We start from the raw sequence: 17685 nt of genomic DNA on the forward strand, positions 1-17685 counted from the left end.
TTCATTATCACCAGTTTATTTGCTGTGGATTTCCCACACATGTTTTGATTAATTTGTCTGCTGGAATATTTCTTTGAGTCACTTTTTCAGCAAAGGGCAGATACATAAATACCCTTTTTGAGTGTCCATGAAATATTTAAAAGCTATTTCTAAGGAAGACAAGGTCTGATATACTATTAAGTAATAAAAGCAAGTTATGAATTAGTATGACCTCATTGTGTTTGTATGTATGTGTAAATATTTATATATTGGGTTGGCCTAAAGTTTCATACAGAATTTTTCTGTAAGTTGTTACAGAAAACCCCAAATAAGCTTTTTGACCAACCCAATAGCTGTGTGGTTACATTTACAAACATATGTCCATACTCAGATAACACTGAAATGGAAAAGAAATATGTGGTAAAATGTAAACTGTTAAAACATTTAGACAGGAGAACTATATACCTTTTAACATATTTTCCAGTTTTTCTCTAATAAGCAAACAATACTTAAAAACTGAGGTTTCACTGGTTTTTTTTTTTTTAAAGAATTACTCCCATAAGAAAAAATAGTCTGAGCTCAATATGGTAATAGAGAAAAATTAATAATGAAAAAGGAAATATAGTAATAATAAGTAAGATTTACAATTATTTGTTGGATATGTGGAAAGAACTGGATTTGAGAATCAAAAGCCAGAGTCAAGTCCTGGCCTTGACACTCTTGCTCTATGAAACTGAACAAACTAAGGTTTTCTAAAACTCAATTTATTACTACTGGGAATGAATACAATAATAATTGTATCTACTTTCTAAGATCATGAGAGAATGACACGAAGTAAAAGTGCTTGAAAAAGTTAAAGCACAAACATCAGTTCTTTGTATATTATTTTTAACCATAAGAAGAGGCTTTTGCCTTAAGACTCGAGGCATTTCAAAGACAGCAAAAAGTAAATGCTCAAGAAAAGTGAGGGCAGCCAGTTTTACATAGGTAGAAGTTTAGACTTTCAGGTTCTGTAGTACTGGAAGATATGATTCATGTGGTCATCAATAAAAATCGTGGAGATTTTAAGTCTATAATCCCAGAGGGCTGTCAGTATCTATACATTTTTAGAAAGCTGAAGACTCGTTTCAGGGCGGCAGTATGGAACCAGCAATAAAATGCAAGTTAGATCTGTTCCCTAGTCTTCATTTTGTCTATTACTTTGAAAACACTGAAACCACTGTAAACAGGACAAAGGCTCTCCCCCTTGTCTGTTTCACAAGGTTCTAATAGGTATGGTAAGGTACAGTTAAAGAGGCCCAGGAGCATTATAAAATGCAAGGGCCTGTGCAAATGGAGGAGATAACTATTCATAGTAGTTAACATGGTTAAATCTCTCAAGAGTATACTTGACAAATTCTTCTCTTGCTTGAACCATTTTTCTCCTTCCTGGAACAGTGCCTGTGGGATGATGTAACATTAAGAAGAAAGTGTGTGTATGTGTGTGTACACATGTGTGCATTTGTGTGTGTGTGAGAGAGAGAGGGAGAGGAAGATGAGAGAGCAGAGATGGGTAATTAAGAAAAAAGAAGGGAAGTTCATGTGAATTTTTCAAGTTTAGTCTAAACTCTCAGGTCCTTTCCTAATACCCACATAAAGCACAGGCCATAACTGCTTTTAAAACATTTTATTAGGAGTTGAGCATACAAAAGGACAAGTTCCCTGTGGAGGTACAAAACCTGCCTGTTAATGTAGCTTAAAAAGTTAGAATGGTTTGACCATAGCCATTTAGTGACAGAGAGAGCAAAAGGCTATAAGTGTGTTGGCCACTAATGCGTCAAATTCAGGAACCTTCAAGTGTTTAGTCTCCTGTGGAGTTGGCCTCCGATTTCCTGAGGTCTTTTAATCACTTAGATTGTAACTGTAATAAAAATGTCTGTACTAACTTCCACTGCTGGAGAGTTAAGGGTTGGATTCCATCCACTCTGAGTAAGAGCCCTGGTTTAGGGAAAGATCCTTGGCTGCCATTTCATAAACAGACTTGCTGAGAATCTCTGATGCACTAGGTCTCTAGGTCCAGACTCTTTGGCAATGCTAAGAACACAGCAACTCTTTTATAAATCTGTGCTTAGGAGTAAACCTGCCTCATTAAGGGCAGAAGGCCACATAAGTGGGAGGCATAGTTGCTACCTATGCCAACACAAAAATCTTCTTAAGCAAAACATGAACTTCTCATATCTGTCCCCACGCTCTTTCTATGACATCTATTTATTTCAGTATTTCCATAGCAACTGCAGCTATGAAATTATCCCAAACTTAGAGGATTTCTAAATTCTATCAAATTAAGCTAAGGGAAAAAGCAACAATAATAATATTATTAATCAGATCAAGCCCTTATATTAGTAAACCACTTCTTCATGATGTACAAAATATTACACTTATTCACTCCTTTCCTTTTAAGACAGGGAAGGCGTGATTACCTCCCTTTAATAAATGAGGATACTGGTACTCAGAAATTAAATTACCTCGCTAACATCACACCAGGAGAGCAAGGACTAGAACCATGTATCCGTATTTATACTACTTTTCTTCCCTAGGAAGCTTAGTGCTCTTAATTTTAATCTGTTCATTTATATAAATCCACTAGAATAACCAAAACTAAGCTTGTAAGAGATCTAGTATCAAAGTAGAAAAGAATCTCATTGATTTTGCTAATTATAAAAACTCAAATTAAAAACCATTACATAATGTGCCTATTAAATTGGTTCAAAACAAATGTAAATAAACCTCTTCAATAGCAGATAGAGGTTATAGTTTAACATTTGGTCTCATTGCTCCTGGTTTGGTTCTGAAACTTCTTAAAGAAATCTAGTAAAAGTTCTCCAAATTGCTGTAAACTTGGTACCATAAATCAAAGGATTTATGTTTAGAAAGTAATTCAAAATAACATAAAACATTTTACTCAGTTATTTACAGGCATGTTATATACAATACTAAAAGATTGGAAAATACCCAATATCTTTCTAGTGGCAAATGTTTTTAAAATGTAGTATGTAAACATAATTTAAAACTAAACAAATAAAAAGTTAAAAATGGAAATTATTAACAATGGAAAGCTATATACATATATTAAATTAATCAATAGAAAATACAAAAGAAAGCATGTATAAAATTAGTAATGAATCAAATTTGTTTAATAACAGCTATATACATGCAAGAATTAAGGATTTAAGAAATCATTGGAAAATATAAATAACCATTGAATCAAACATAAAGCCATAACTGGTGTATTTTCACCTAAATTATGTAAATAATTGATAACTAATTTAGGCAAGAATAAATTAAGTTAGTTTAGACTGGTCTCCTTCCTGAACTCAGAACATAAAACAGGGTGGTCCTTACACGGGAATAATTGTCTAACTAAACCACTCTCTTCGCTATTCTGACTCCATCCATCACAACAACGAAAGGCAGAGACCGAGGCCCAGTGAGAGGCCTTCTCCATTCTGAACAGGACATTTTTCAGACATCTCCTTTCCACTAGTGGAGCAAGAGGCAACTGAATGAATGGCATTGCTGGTGCTTCCTGTTCTAAAGGCTTTGGCTCCAGGAGAGACACACACAGCCCTACGGTCCTCCTTCACACAAACTCCATTCAAAACAAACATTTCATTTTATCCTCCCAGCTCCCCCACCATCCCGCTGAAGAGAACACTTTACATTTTTTGTTTGCCTCTTACTGGTCTTATGAAAGTTCAGAAGAAATTAAAATGCTAAAACATCCATCTGAGGGCTTGAGTGCTGTGCTGAACTCTGCAATCGATATCGAACAAGGGTCTTTGAGTAAAGCTTAACTGAATTCTGATAAAAATTAAATTACATCTAGAGTCACCACGGATAGATCTCATTAAAGAAAAATCCTGATTAAAGTTTCTTCAGAGGGAATGAAGTCAAAAAGGATGGCAAGAATTTCCATTATTGGAATTCATTCACTTTTTCCAAGGATGTGATTAAATATCACCCAGTGCTCACTGTCATGAGCATACTATAGTAACAGGCAGCCAAGACCGAAGGAAAGACATCCTCAAGGATCACTGAGCTGCTCTGCCTGAAATGGAGGCAGAAACCTTAGTCTACCAGAGTAAAAGCCCACATTAGCCAGCTTAGACTTTCTTCAGTTTTACCACACACTCAGGAGAGTCAGGAAAGCATTTAAAAATGGGAGAGGGGTGTGTCTGAGACTTCCCAAGGGTGATGCATCTCACTGCACATGTTAGGTGCTTCCTTTTCAAAAGTGCTAAATAGGCCAGAAATTTTATCAAAATTAATTTCAGAGCAATATTCATCCCACTACTGTTCCCTGAGCCAGCCAAGTGTGCTTTACAAGAATTGCCACATTTCACATTTGTAAGTCTTGGGGAAAATCCTGCAATCATCACCATTATATATGAGAAACCAGGCTTAGAAATATCAACTAACTTTCCCGAGGAGACAAAGTTTTAAGTGATGCAACCAAATTCAGACCCATGTTCTTCATATTGTGGTATATTGTTTCCCAATATTGTCCATGTGATTCCTAACTAGGAAGGGATGAACACTGAAGGAGGCAGCCACTGGAGCATCAGCCAAGTAGTGAGAATCAACAGTGCACTCCAAAAAAAGGGTGAAAAATAGACACCAAAACTACAAAAAAACAGTATTCTTTGGTCACTTAGTGTACGGACAAACAGCCATAGGTGCTTCTGGAAGCTCTGATGACATTGCCACAGAGCCTGCTGCAATAAATAATTTTACTGTGACCCTAGATCATTGTGAATGGCAACCCACACTACTTATTTACAGGGATTTTGCAATTTTCTCTTTCAACAGAGATTTTTAAGAGTGATATTTTAAACATTTTTTAAAGACATAGATTTTTGTTCATTAGACTTTTCCTGATATGTAATTGTTCCCTCCAAATCAATGGGACATCACTGTGTTTGTATTTATATTCTGGATAAACTAAAGCCTTATTGTGTCTGCACTGAATATGAGACTAGTGTGAACCACTGAAGTTAATCTCGGCTCTGACGCTAATAAAATGACAAAAGTCATCTTCTTCCTCTCTGTATTCTCACTTCCAAAGAGAGGAGTTAGACAAATGATCTTGTTTTTTCTCCAGCTCCAACATTGTGTGGCACTATAATGATGTTATATGGGACTAAGTTGCCTTTAGGAAGGAAAATGATATAAAACTGAACTGGAGAGGTGCAAAACAATATTTCATCTTGCAAGATCTTAACCTCAAAGAGATTTCAGATCTGTGCTACAGATTCCAGGGCTGCAATGAATTATGGGAAAATCCCAATGAGGCCAGAAACTTCTGCAATAAACTTGAACCTCGGGGCTCCGCCAAGCTGTGTAGCTTCCAATACCTTGCACCCGAGGTTTCTCTTATGTTGAAATGCTGTGGGGGCTGAGGGCCAAATCATGCCTCCTGTGTGGGTTAGCAAAAAGGCACTACTTTTTCCACTGATAAGCTTTCAACAGAGAGATAAAATCATGTAGAAGGATCGCAAGGAAATTTACTTTAAATTTAAAAAGTTTATGTTCATTTACCAAACTGCTCTATCAGAAAACAGCTTAATGTGTAGATTTAAGTAGCCTGGCAAACAGCTAAGATAATGGGACAACAACTATTTTATAGACACTCAACTATGTTATTAAAATATAATTGTGAATTTAAGAAAAGGAAACAGCACAACCATTTTCCTTTAAGGTACTCTAAAATATCAATAGTTTATTTAATTTCATCATTGAAAATTTGCTGGCTATGACAGGTTAAGGGCTTCCCTAGTAGCTCAGTGGTAAAGAATCCACCTGCTAATGCAGGAGACATGGGTTTGATTCCTGGGTGGGGAAGATCCCTTGGAGAAGGAAATGAGGAAATGGCAACCCACTCTAGTGTTCATGCCTGGGAAAACCCACGGACAGAGGAGCCTGGTGGGGCTTCAGTCCATGGGGTCCCAAAAGAGTTGGATATAACTTAGCAACTAAATAACAATGACAGGTAAGAGAAATTCTGGGTAGAAAGAAGGTGATTCAATCAACCCAGGAGTTTGAAAGAGTACTTACAATTCCCAAGGCCCTGCAACATGTTTCTCTACAAATATGACATCAAATATAGAGTGAGGCTTAATAATCAGAGGTGTGACTCTGCTACTTGGGAAACCTGATGCTTCAAGGGGGAACATGTTAGCTTGTACATACATGCTTGTAAGTCCCAGGGTGCTGATCTTCCTGGCAGACCACTAACTGAATGGTAGCCCCAGCCAATGCACATTTTGACCTCAAATGAACAAGGGACATAGGGTTAAAAATTTAAGATATGCCAACCTATACACTAGCACAGTTTGAAATCTAATCAGAAGCAAAGACCCGAGGACTACATTTGATCTGGAGTGATCAATATTTTGCCATAGAAGTCATTCTAGTAAATTACCAGAGGACCGAATCTGAACTTACGATGTAGCAGGGCTCGCAGTAGGCTTTCTTCTCCACCGCGTAGAAGGGCTGCCCTCGGAGCTTGTTGTTACAGATGATGCAGGTAAAACAATCCACGTGGAAGACCTGATCCATGGCAGTGCATCCTGTCCCTTCCCCAACTACGTTTTCCCCACAGCGAGCACAGCGGCCTGAAAGAAAAAAGGGATTGACTGTAAAGAACATCTTCAGTTCTTCTAAACAGGACAGCATGGGTGACACAGTACATTTGTCAAGTCAACAGCAGCAACAGGGTCACCACCACTGCCATCATCATCAAGATCACAGTGCCCATGGCAGCCACCATGAGGCCAGCACCGTTGGGATTTTCAAATCAGCTGAGGAGCTCACTCTCACAGACAAGGTCCCATGGGAGGTGACCAAGTAGAACTCAGGTCTTCTGTTGTGGAGGCCAGTGCTCTGCCTCTGATCTCACACAGAAACATTAAGAGGAACTTGACTAAGGATGGTGGGAGTGGAAAGCATAGAATTTTCTCCTTAGAGTTACCAGTTAGACTGTGAGGAAACTGGGTCCAAACTTAAACTTCAGCTCCTTCTATAAAAGCCTGGGTTGCAAATCCTCTGCATCCAGTCCTTAGTGACAGGCAGATTAAAAAAAAAAATGGTCTCTTTTATTTCCAGACGGCACTGATTGTTTTTTCTCATATTGAGCTGGAATGCTTCCTCATTGTTACCCAATAGTCCCAGTTCTGTCTTTTAAGGCCTCAAGAAATACATCCCATTTCTTACACTTGACACCCTTTAAGATATTACAGCTCAGCATTGCCTCTAAATCTGTTTACAGTTTGAATATCCCTTAATCATGCAACAGTTCCATAGACTGTAGGGTTCTGAGTCCCTCATGGTTTTGATTGTCATTGTCCAGCCCAGTGTTCTGTAAATTTTCAGCATTATTACGTTGATTCCTGGGGCTCCTGACCACATATGGACATTGTGCTTAGCTTGAAAAAGACTGCATTAAGTTTTTAATGAGAACATTAAAATGTAATTTCAAAAAAAAATTATGTCATTGAAAGGCATTGTGCTGATACAGTCTGTATCCATAACTGACTTCATTTTGGGAATCTTAAGCCAGAGGCCACAGTCACATTCATTTTCCCCTTCTTATTCTTTATTTCTGTGAAGGCAAAAAGTCTTAACAGGTTATTATAAGTTCATTGGAAATGTCAGCAAGAATCAACAGACTTTTTACAAACAAGCTTTAGTGAACCTAGTGCTTTTCTCGGTGCTTTATATATATTAACTCATTTCAAATTCACAACAACTTATATGGGAAGTACTATTGCTATTCTTATCTTACAGATAAGGAAACTGGGTTACAAAAGTGGTTAACTACCTTCTAACCCAAGCAGATGATCCTAAGCACTCTGCTGTCTTGCCTCTGCTTAGTTCTGTGCATCAGGATTGCACACAGAGCTGACACTATGGATAAATCTCTTACTGAAGACTGCTTTTAGTGCTCCATCACATTGGATTGACTACCATTTAATACCTAAAAGGGATGGGGGTTAAATATTTCAACTCAGGAGGAAAGAGACAAAGGTGTTTCTAATTCCCTCTGGTTGCATTGGTCCTGGGAAATATTTCTTAATATATTTTGTTGCAGAATTTGAATGCCTCTTTAAAGTATAGCCCAAACTATAGAACATTTTCCCCCTAAAGAATAGACCTAACTATAGAACATTTTCCTCCTAAAGAATAAGAAATATTAAATGCTGAAAAAAAAAAAATGTCAAACTCTTCAGCACTTGATATTTTTTTGAAGTCTTGATATCATATTCTTGACATTTGATAAACTTTAATAAACTGTGTGGCTTGATTTACAAATTTATACTGAAGAGTGAACTTGTATCTGTTTTTTATTATAAGATGTATAAACCTTAGAAAAGTACTTTAAATTTTAGACTGTCATTCCCTTCAGTAATAAACCTAGGACTACCATATGGCACCACTGTTGCAATTATACAGAAAAAAAGAAAAAAAAAACAAACTCAACTGGTTTACTAGAAAGTTCAGTATACTATGTTTGAAAAGGATGCTAAAAGTCTTGAGACTTTATGCCACTATCTGATAATATTTCATTACAAAGAACATACTGGAAATTGCAGGTGAATGGATCACCAATCCATAAAATATAATTTTAAAAATTACATCATAATCACAGCTTTCAAAAAATTTTTCCTCAACTGCTTGTGCAAAGTAATCACATTTACTCCAGTGTATATAGATTCATTTCCATTATTTATATTGGCATCCTGTTCACTAGCACATTTTTAATATTTAGCTGAACTGATTTTATGGTATTATCTTTATGACTATTTTTTCCACTTTAAAAGAATCATTCAAATCACTGATCTAGTCTGGAAAAGTGAAAAAATAGTGTAATGAAATAATAATAATCCTTTTAAAATGTAGGTTTAGCAGTAGCAGAAAAAAATACTAATAATAGGAAAATACTGTGAGCTGAATGGCACTGTTACTGAACATCAGTTAAACACCACCAATCCACACAGGTTTCGTGGTACATATGCAATTATTAAGAATGTGATGATTCATTAAAAGCATACTGGATTCCTGTGAATATTATAATTTTACATCTTACATTCATTAAATGCAAATCAACAAAATAATTATTTACTACTCTTTCCTTTTGTAGACACCAAACTGGACTTCTTGAGACTACATCAGGGACTACAGGTGATCTGTAGACCACACTTTGGAAAAAAATTTGTTCTGGCCAAATGTTATTGACTATTAGTCATGGTGGTCGATGAGGCAGGTAGAGGTAGCAATTATGATTCCAGAGCATGGTTGCCCAAAGTGTCAAATCTGGAATCCAAAGGCCTGAGTTTACATAGTTTATGGAGAGTTTGAGAGCTACCCATGAGGATCTAGGGAAAATTTCAATCACTGATTAACAGGAAAGGTCAGAGCAGAGCCCTGAAGGTTAGGATGAAGGTCAGATAAGCTTTGGAATTCTCACTGTATTGAATAGGCATTCCTTAGCTATTCACTTTTTGTCCAGTTCTATAACCTTTATGTTGTAGAAGGAAATGACAACCCACTCCAGTATTCTTGCCTGGAGAATCCCATGGATAGAAGAACCTGGCAGGCTACAGTTCACAGGGTCACAAAGAGTTGGACACGACTGAAGTGACTTAGCACACAGCACAAAATCTGTATGACACCTGGAAAGGAATTAGACCACGTCACTGCCTTTCACATTAACTGGGAGACTATATACATCCTACAATCACATGACAAAATGTGGTGTTATCTGAGAAAGTGCTTTGGAGATGTGGAAGGAACACTACACCTGAGAGGGCTCAGGAAAGGTTTTGTGGAGAAAGAGGCATTTAAGTCCAACCTTAAAGGATGGAACTGTGACAGGTAGGGATGGAAGAGAGAAAAACATTCCAATTTTTCCATAAGAGGGGATGAGTGGCTAGGCTTCCTGGATCCAAAACCTCTGCAGTGGCTGGGTGGCAGGACAACAGGGTTTTGTCCTGGCAGGACAACAAGGTTTTGTCCTCTCAGCTATGAAAGCAGATGGACTGTGTTCACAAGGAACAGTCTTCTCCTTTATATTTTGGAGAATATTCTTCCAGAGTGGGTCAGGCTAATATGCTAGACCCAGACATGACCAGCACTGCTGCTTCCTGTACTTTTCCTATTCTTGGGAGAAATCGGGGACACTAGGCTTGAGGGCAGTCAGTCTGGCACCTTTAAAATCACAGGCACAGAAAAAGAGCGAAGAATAAAAATTAAAAATAGCGCTACACATCAGCAGGACAGAAAAGGTGCCCGAATGTTCCCTTTTTGTATTAACAAAAATTTACAAACTATGCCTTTTACGGAGGCATTCACAATGGAAAGAAAGTCACTCTAGCATAGTTCATCCTTGCTGCTAGAGGGGCTGGTGCTACACATCATTAAAAGCATCCCATGATCTTGCTGCCCATCTTAGAGAGAAGTATCTCAGTGCTTTTAAAGGAGAAAAACCAGGGGAATGGTACCAGACTTGGAGGCATCAGAGCATGAAGGAAACATAATTGATTAGGGGCCAATGGGAAGTTAAGGGTCAAGATTAGACCCAAGGCTGGTGAGAGGAGCTTATTGGCAAAGCTCAGCATAATAACCCAATGGCAGAGAGTTAGACAGCCTGGGGAGAATTTTGTCAGTGAATTAAGATGCCTGAACTAATAAAAACGTGTCCCTGTATTTTTGTTTGTTGTACATATGGCTTTATATCGACCACTGAGCCAGTCGGAGATTCTTCTCACCACTCCCCCTTCACCTCCCTTATCCCAGCAATGATCACAATCTCTCCAAAATCTCTGAAATGCTTCTTTTCCCTCACATGTCTGCTGACCACATTTGGCTTATTATCTTTCATGGCCCATTGTAATGAATTCTTGATTGTTCTGCTCTCTCTGATTTACTCCCTCTTAACAAATGTAAAGAGGGCTTCACTGGTGGCTCAGTAGCAAAGAATCTGCCTACCAATCTAAGTTCAATCCCTGGACCAGGAAGAGCCCCTGAAGAAGGAAATGGCAACACACTCCAGTATTTTTGCCTGGGAAATCCCATGGATAGGGGAGCCTGGTGGGCTCTAGCCCATGAGATTGTTAAAGAGTCAGACATGACTTAGCAACTAAACAACAACAATGCATGGAAAGGCGTTATGGTAGCCTTACCACTTGAGCTCATTTGAAAAGACCCTGATGTTGGGAAAGATTGAAGGTAGGAAGAGAAGAGGATGACAGGATGAGATGGTTAGATGGCATCATTGACTCAATGGACATGAGTATGGGTAAACTCTGGGAGTTGGTGATGGACAGGGAGGCCTGGCGTGCTGTGGTTCATGGGGTCGCAGAGTCGGATACAACTGAGCAACTGAACTGAACTGAACCACTTGAGACAAGTCTACAAGTTTAGTTTTTGAAAAAATCACTTTAGGAATGGCATGGGTACAGAATGACATTACAGGCAAATCTAGTTAAACTAGGGAGGTAAACTAGTGGGATCTGGCTTTACCTTTTTAATGGTTTCAGCTTTCTCTTCTTGACATGTGAATTTATTTCCTACACAATATGAAAATACAATTTCACTTAAAAATGATGTCCTTGTGACAAGTACAGAATTAATACAGTAGATCATAGGCCACCTTCTGCAAACCCTCCTTGTTTCCGAGGTGAGACCAAAAATATCCACAGTACTTTTGAGAGTTGGTGCCATGGCAAAAGAAGTTAACATACTCCCAAACTGAAGCCTAATCAACATCAAAAGTAAACTAATACGGAGACTTCCCTGGCGGCCCATTGGTTAAGACTCCACTTCTACTTCACGGGGTGAGGTTTTGATCCCGGGCCTGGAAACTATTAATAAGATACTGCATGCCATGTGGCACTCACAAAAAGAATAAATAAAAAACTAAAAAAGAAAAAAGTAATGTAGCATATATTTATGCAGACATAAAGCCAGGTCACATTTGTCTTCATATCATCCTGTTAACTGACTTAGAAATTTCAGGCATAAGCAAAATTAATACTCTACCTTTAAATATTATAATGAAACTCTATATGCCAATTGTGTGATGTATCGGCTTTCTTACTAAGTACCTTCTAAAATATATTCTGAACAAAGTCCTGTTCCAAAAGTTGAATCAGTAAGGTTATACCAGGGTAGTGAAATGATAGCAAGTTATTCCTAGAAAAAAGCTTGCCCCCTTTTTCCCTCTGTGCACCCACTGGAGTTATCTTCCTGAAGTACAGCTTCTGCTAAACCTATTCAGAAATTATCTTCCACTGAAGGTACAAAAGGATCATAGAACAAGTTTGTACTCTTCATGTGACAGGTCCATATGCCATTCACTGAAGGTTCTAGGATGATGGCACTTTCTATTCAGCACAGCTTTTACTTTATGGAGCCATGTAGTATTAATGCATGTAATAATAGACAACCTGTTTTTGTAAACTGCTTAAGTCCTAGGACAGTGATTCTCAACCTTGCTAGAATGTTGAAATAATCTGGAGAATTAAAAAACAAAAACACACTGATCTCTGGGTCCCAGTTCCAGAGGTTCTGATTTCCTTGGTCTGTGTTGGGATGTCTTAGGATTGGACTTTTTAAAAGCTCTCCAGGTGATTACAATGTTAAGGCAAGTCATGCTACTGTTCCAAGGGGTGTATGTTTTTATATCGCTCGTCAGGATAACATCTGATAGCTATTGCCCAAACACTTCATCTGCATGCAAGACAGTTAGGGGACAGACTGTTAACCATGAGTTGGCTGAAAAAATAAAAGAAATTTCTGTGGCATCATAATATATCTTACTTTTCATGAACAACATTAATTTCCCTGATGCTGTCTCTTTATGTCTTAGACTGAAGAGTTTTCAGTGGCTTTCCATCCATTGATAACATACATAAAGAGAATCAGCTAAGTTACCATAAAATAATTTGCCAGCATTAAGCCAGAGAAAGCAGTTTACATATACTAAATACAAGCCCGCCTATAGAACAGACGTCTTTTGTGCTGTAAATAAATTTAACATATGGCACTGCTATATGGCCTTAGAAAATACAAAACACACAAAGAATGTCAACCAATAGCCATTTAAGGTGTGATATCACATTCCATACATCATAAAATCAAACTGAGATTTACTCTTTTTTGGATTCTGCTTTTAAATATTGTACCAATATTCAGTCTCCTATTGTCAGTGCTATTTAGCTCTGTGAATCCTGAAATCCTTATCATGTATTAAAAGCTGGACTGAGGACACATCTAACTTTGTCACTGCTTGTGTGTAAATGATTATATTATACTACTTCACTGCTATTGCTTAAATGGTCCTCGCGCAAGGAGAAGCAGAGGACTGATGGCTGTTCTCCCTTTCTCTTTCCTGTCCTCTCTCTCTCATATACACACATGCACAGGCAACAGGAAAAGGAGTGATGACTATAACAGCACTAGAACCAGTGGTAAATATATAAAGCTTTTGGAAGGAGACACAATAAAAAGCATTTTAGTACAAAATAAGAAATTAAGCTAAGGAACAAGAAAACAAAATAGGTTCCCCAAATTCATCAGAAAGAATGGTTCAGGAATGGGTGAACAAAGGCCTGGGTAACAAATCTGATGAGAAGGAGAACCTGGTGACTTACTGGTAAAAGTCATTACAAAGTCTAACCATGAGGTGATCTGTTTACAGATACCTGTTTGCTTGGGTTTCCCTGGTAGCTCAGCTGGTAAAGAATCCAGGTGCAATGCAGGAGACCCAAGTTCAACTCCTGGATTGGGAAGATCTGCTGGAGAAGGATAGGCTACCCACTTCAGTATTCCTGGGCTTCCCTGGTAGCTCAGCTGGTAAAAAAATCTGCCTGTGGGAGACCTGGGTTCGATCCCCGGGTTCAGAAGATCCCCTGTACAGGGGAAAGGCTACCCACTCCAGTATTCTGGCCTGGAGAATTCCATGGACTGTATAGTCCATGTGGTCGCTAAAGTCAGACACTACTGAGCAACTTTCACTTTCACATATTTGCTTAGGTTGGACCTTCAGGAAAGGAGGCAAATTGGGAGGGGGAGTCCCACATAGGGCTGCAAAAGGAAGCATGTTTCACTAAAATAAATATACTGCATTGCAATAAGCATAACAAAGACATAAAAGAAAATTACCGTATTTCGTCCTCGGGAGCAGACACAGCCTTAAGTATTCTACATGCATTATCTCATTTAGTGCCATCAACCTTTCTTTATTCTTATTCTATAGATAAGAAACCAAGGGTTAGGTCACTTGGTCAAGGTCTCAAAGGTAGAAATGAGGTGAGACTGGGATGGGAATCAGGTCCGACTTCTAAAGCCCATCTTTTAAATCAGCAAATGGTTTCAGCATTGCTGAGGAGCAGGATCTATTCCCACTCTCGGGGAGAAAAGAGCTAGTAGAGCATCACTTTTCCCATCCCTCAAGCCTCAGGAGAGGTTAGCGTCAGGATTGGCTACACATGCGGAAATCAGTACAGGTAAGGATCCTTCAGAGAAGAGCCTGAAATGGTGAACCTCAAACTCTGGCTTCTCACCAGGTACATTTAAAAAATAATACAGAGAGCCATACTCCACTTAGACACATTCTGATTCATTTGGTCTGGAGTGGGGACTGAAATCATGATGCTAATGTGCAGAGGGGTTTGGGACCTTTGTCCTAAAGGAAACCACGTGTTCATGCGTTCCACAAAGCAGAGCTTACCCAGAGTATTCTTAGAAAGCGGTGATGTTTGGGACCAAAGTCCTGGCCCTCAGGAGCTACATCCTAGGAAATTGCAGAGGGAGTGGTTGGCCACCAGCCACCCTGGTTCTAACCTTCACTAAACTAATATGCACAGGCACGGTGGTAAGGACAATCACTTTCTGACAACTTCCAGTCTCAGAAGGAGCAGCACAAACATAAATGAAAACCAGACAACACAACAAAAGCAAATCAAGAAACAACACTGCTTTGCAATTTGGGATACACTACATGGTGTCCTTGGAACAAAATTAGGTATTCCATGGTATAAAGGCAAGCAGACAGAACTGCAAGTCTTGCCTTGTTACTCACTAGCTATGGGAGCCTAAACAAGTTTCCTAAATTCTCTGAGCCTGAAGTCCCTTATTTTTAAAATAAGTAGTTGTGTCATCTATCCAGTTATTCTTTCAGCCCCTCAACAGATACACTTAACTGAGTTTCTATTGTGTTCTAAGTCCCGTGACAGTGGTAACCTTTACTCAGCCTCTATAAAAAGAAATGGATAAACAAAAAGGTCCTACTGTATAGCACAGAGAACTGTACTCAGCATCCTGTGATAAACCATGATGGGGAAGAATGTAATATATACATACATATACTATAAATGTGTGTGTGTGTTTGTGTGTATGTGTGTGTATATATAGAGATAACTGAATCATTGTTTTACAACAGAAACTAACACAACATTGTAAATCAACTATACTTCAATTAAACAATTTTTTTAAAAGGCCATGACAATGACTGCCTTGACTATCTGGTCACCAAGTTCAATGACAGGAACAGCTACAAAGTGCCGAGTACAGGCATTGCTTCTTTCTCCCTCCAACTACAGGAGGCAGAGAACAACTTAAAACAAAGAGGACCAGAGGTGGATGCTCTGAATCCTCCTCTGAAGACAGTGGCCCATGTGAAGGTAAGAGGCAGTTGCATCTGTGAGGCAGTTAAAAGATGTTTACCAATACAGTACTAGTATAATTTAGTGCTAGAAATTCAACCCCAAAGTTGAAAAAAATTTGTGGACCGCAGAATGATGATAATTGTCAAGATTTATTCAGCACTTATTTGCCAAGCACTGTTTTAAGGCTTTAAATATTTTATCTCAAGTAATCCTTCCAACACCCTCATGATATAGGTCCTCCCATTATGTTCATTAGAGTATAAGAGATGGCTGCCTAGGGAGATAAGGCAACTTGTCCAAGGCCACAGAGCTAACTACTGAATCTGGAACTGGGACCCAGTCAGTCTGGATTTAAAACCCATTAAACCCCTCCTTTAACCTGGCTTTTGGCTTTAGAATTTGAAAATTCTGGCCTGGCAGATGTAAGCTTGCATAAGCCTTACAAAATTCCTAATAGGAATATTAGTATCTATTTTGACTAAAGCATTATTTCAGGTTAAATTTACACATAGGCATTTTCATATTCTGATTCTTAATTTTAATCTATTGTTCTATATTTAAAATTCATTTCACGATTGATCTGTTAACAGGAAAAAAAATCAATGTTTACTAATACAGTTAAATTTGAGAAGGAAATGGCAACCCACTCCAGTGTTCTTGCCTGGAGAATCCCAGGGACAGGGAAGCCTGGTGGGCTGCCGTCTATGGGGTTGCACAGAGTCGTACACGACTGAAGTGACTTAGCAGCAGCAGCAGCAGTACAGTTAAAAAACTGTGACTGCAATGATTATTTTTAACTTACGATTAAAATGTGCTCTATGGTTATCTACCATGAGAATTTGCATTTCCCTCAGGCTCTACTCAAAACTAAAAAATCTTTAAGTGTGCCATGTTACTTTGTAGTCAAAGCTAAAAAATCTTTAAGTGTGCCATGTTACTTTGTAGTTTTATAGGTTGAAAATCTCCACATGTACTTTTGGTTATTTAAGAGCAAATCTACCACTGAGTGTTCCTGAAGCTATTGTATTTCAATATCTAACAACAGCCATAATATTCTCTTTACAATGTTATTGAATAACAAGCACTCCATATATTTATATACGGGTTTATAATTGTAAGTGTACTTTCTCACTCAGGGCTACCAAAATGAGCAAAATGAACCCTATAATTAAGGCTGTTTCTTTTAGATTTTCAGTATATGAAGACTGAAAGAAATCCTGCAAGCTCACATAAAACTTCATCATTTCCATGTTCTTATTTGAATCTTGTAATAACTAAAGGCCAGAGAAGACAATTATCTTCTTTTAACAAGTTAACCTAGGGATAATGTTGTGCATGACTTGACAGGTAGATAACAGAGCTGGAATTTAACCCCGCTTCATCTAACCCCAAGTCCTAGTGATCTTGCTGGACCACATAACCTGCAAGCCTGGTGATGGGCCTAGAGATGGGTGATATTTTCACCTGATACTATGTCCCAGGGAAGCCGTTCAGTCTTACTTGGGGGTTTTGGATTTTCTACTTAGTGCTGAAATGTTCATTATACACTGTTAAAGGATTTTAAAAATCATAAATATAATAGTACGTGAAAACTTAGAAACCATTCAGTCCAACCTCACAGATGAAAAAGCAAAGGCTCAGACAGAGGGAGTGCCTTGATTAAGATCCTACAGCAACTCAACAGCAAAGGTGAGACCTGAATCCAGGCCTTCAGGCTCTCAGCATAGTGTACTTGTTTCTTGTTGTTCAGTCGCTCAGTCCTGTCCATTCTTTGTGACCCTCCAGGCTCCACTGTCCATGGGAATTCTCCAGGAAAGAATACTGGAGTGAGTAACCATTTCCTTTCCCAAGAGATCTTCTTAACCCAGGAACTGAACCTGAGTCTCCTGCATTAGCAGGTAGATTCTTCACCGCTGAGCTACCAGGGAACATGCACTTATATTGTGTGAAATTATTTCCCAGTGGCTGCATCAAATATTAGTTTCTTTCCACTAGTAGG

At 38.5% G+C, this 17685-nt stretch overlaps 1 protein-coding gene across 8 annotated transcripts in view; it reads right to left on the reverse strand.

The window, feature by feature from the left end:
• LPP (LIM domain containing preferred translocation partner in lipoma) overlaps positions 1 to 17685 on the reverse strand; it is a 772586-nt gene that overhangs the window by 136902 nt on the left and 617999 nt on the right. For all 8 annotated transcript variants that reach the window (XM_055408177.2, XM_055408186.2, XM_055408120.2 and 5 more), the window contains one exon: positions 6463 to 6632. In XM_055408177.2, the coding sequence (XP_055264152.2) occupies positions 6463 to 6632 (170 nt within the window). The remainder of the gene's footprint in view (positions 1 to 6462; positions 6633 to 17685) is intronic.

The sequence above is a fragment of the Moschus berezovskii genome, chromosome 1 (assembly GCF_049115385.1).
Source record: "Moschus berezovskii isolate FMDL1 chromosome 1, NW_MosBer_1.0, whole genome shotgun sequence".
Classification (NCBI taxonomy): domain Eukaryota; kingdom Metazoa; phylum Chordata; class Mammalia; order Artiodactyla; family Moschidae; genus Moschus; species Moschus berezovskii.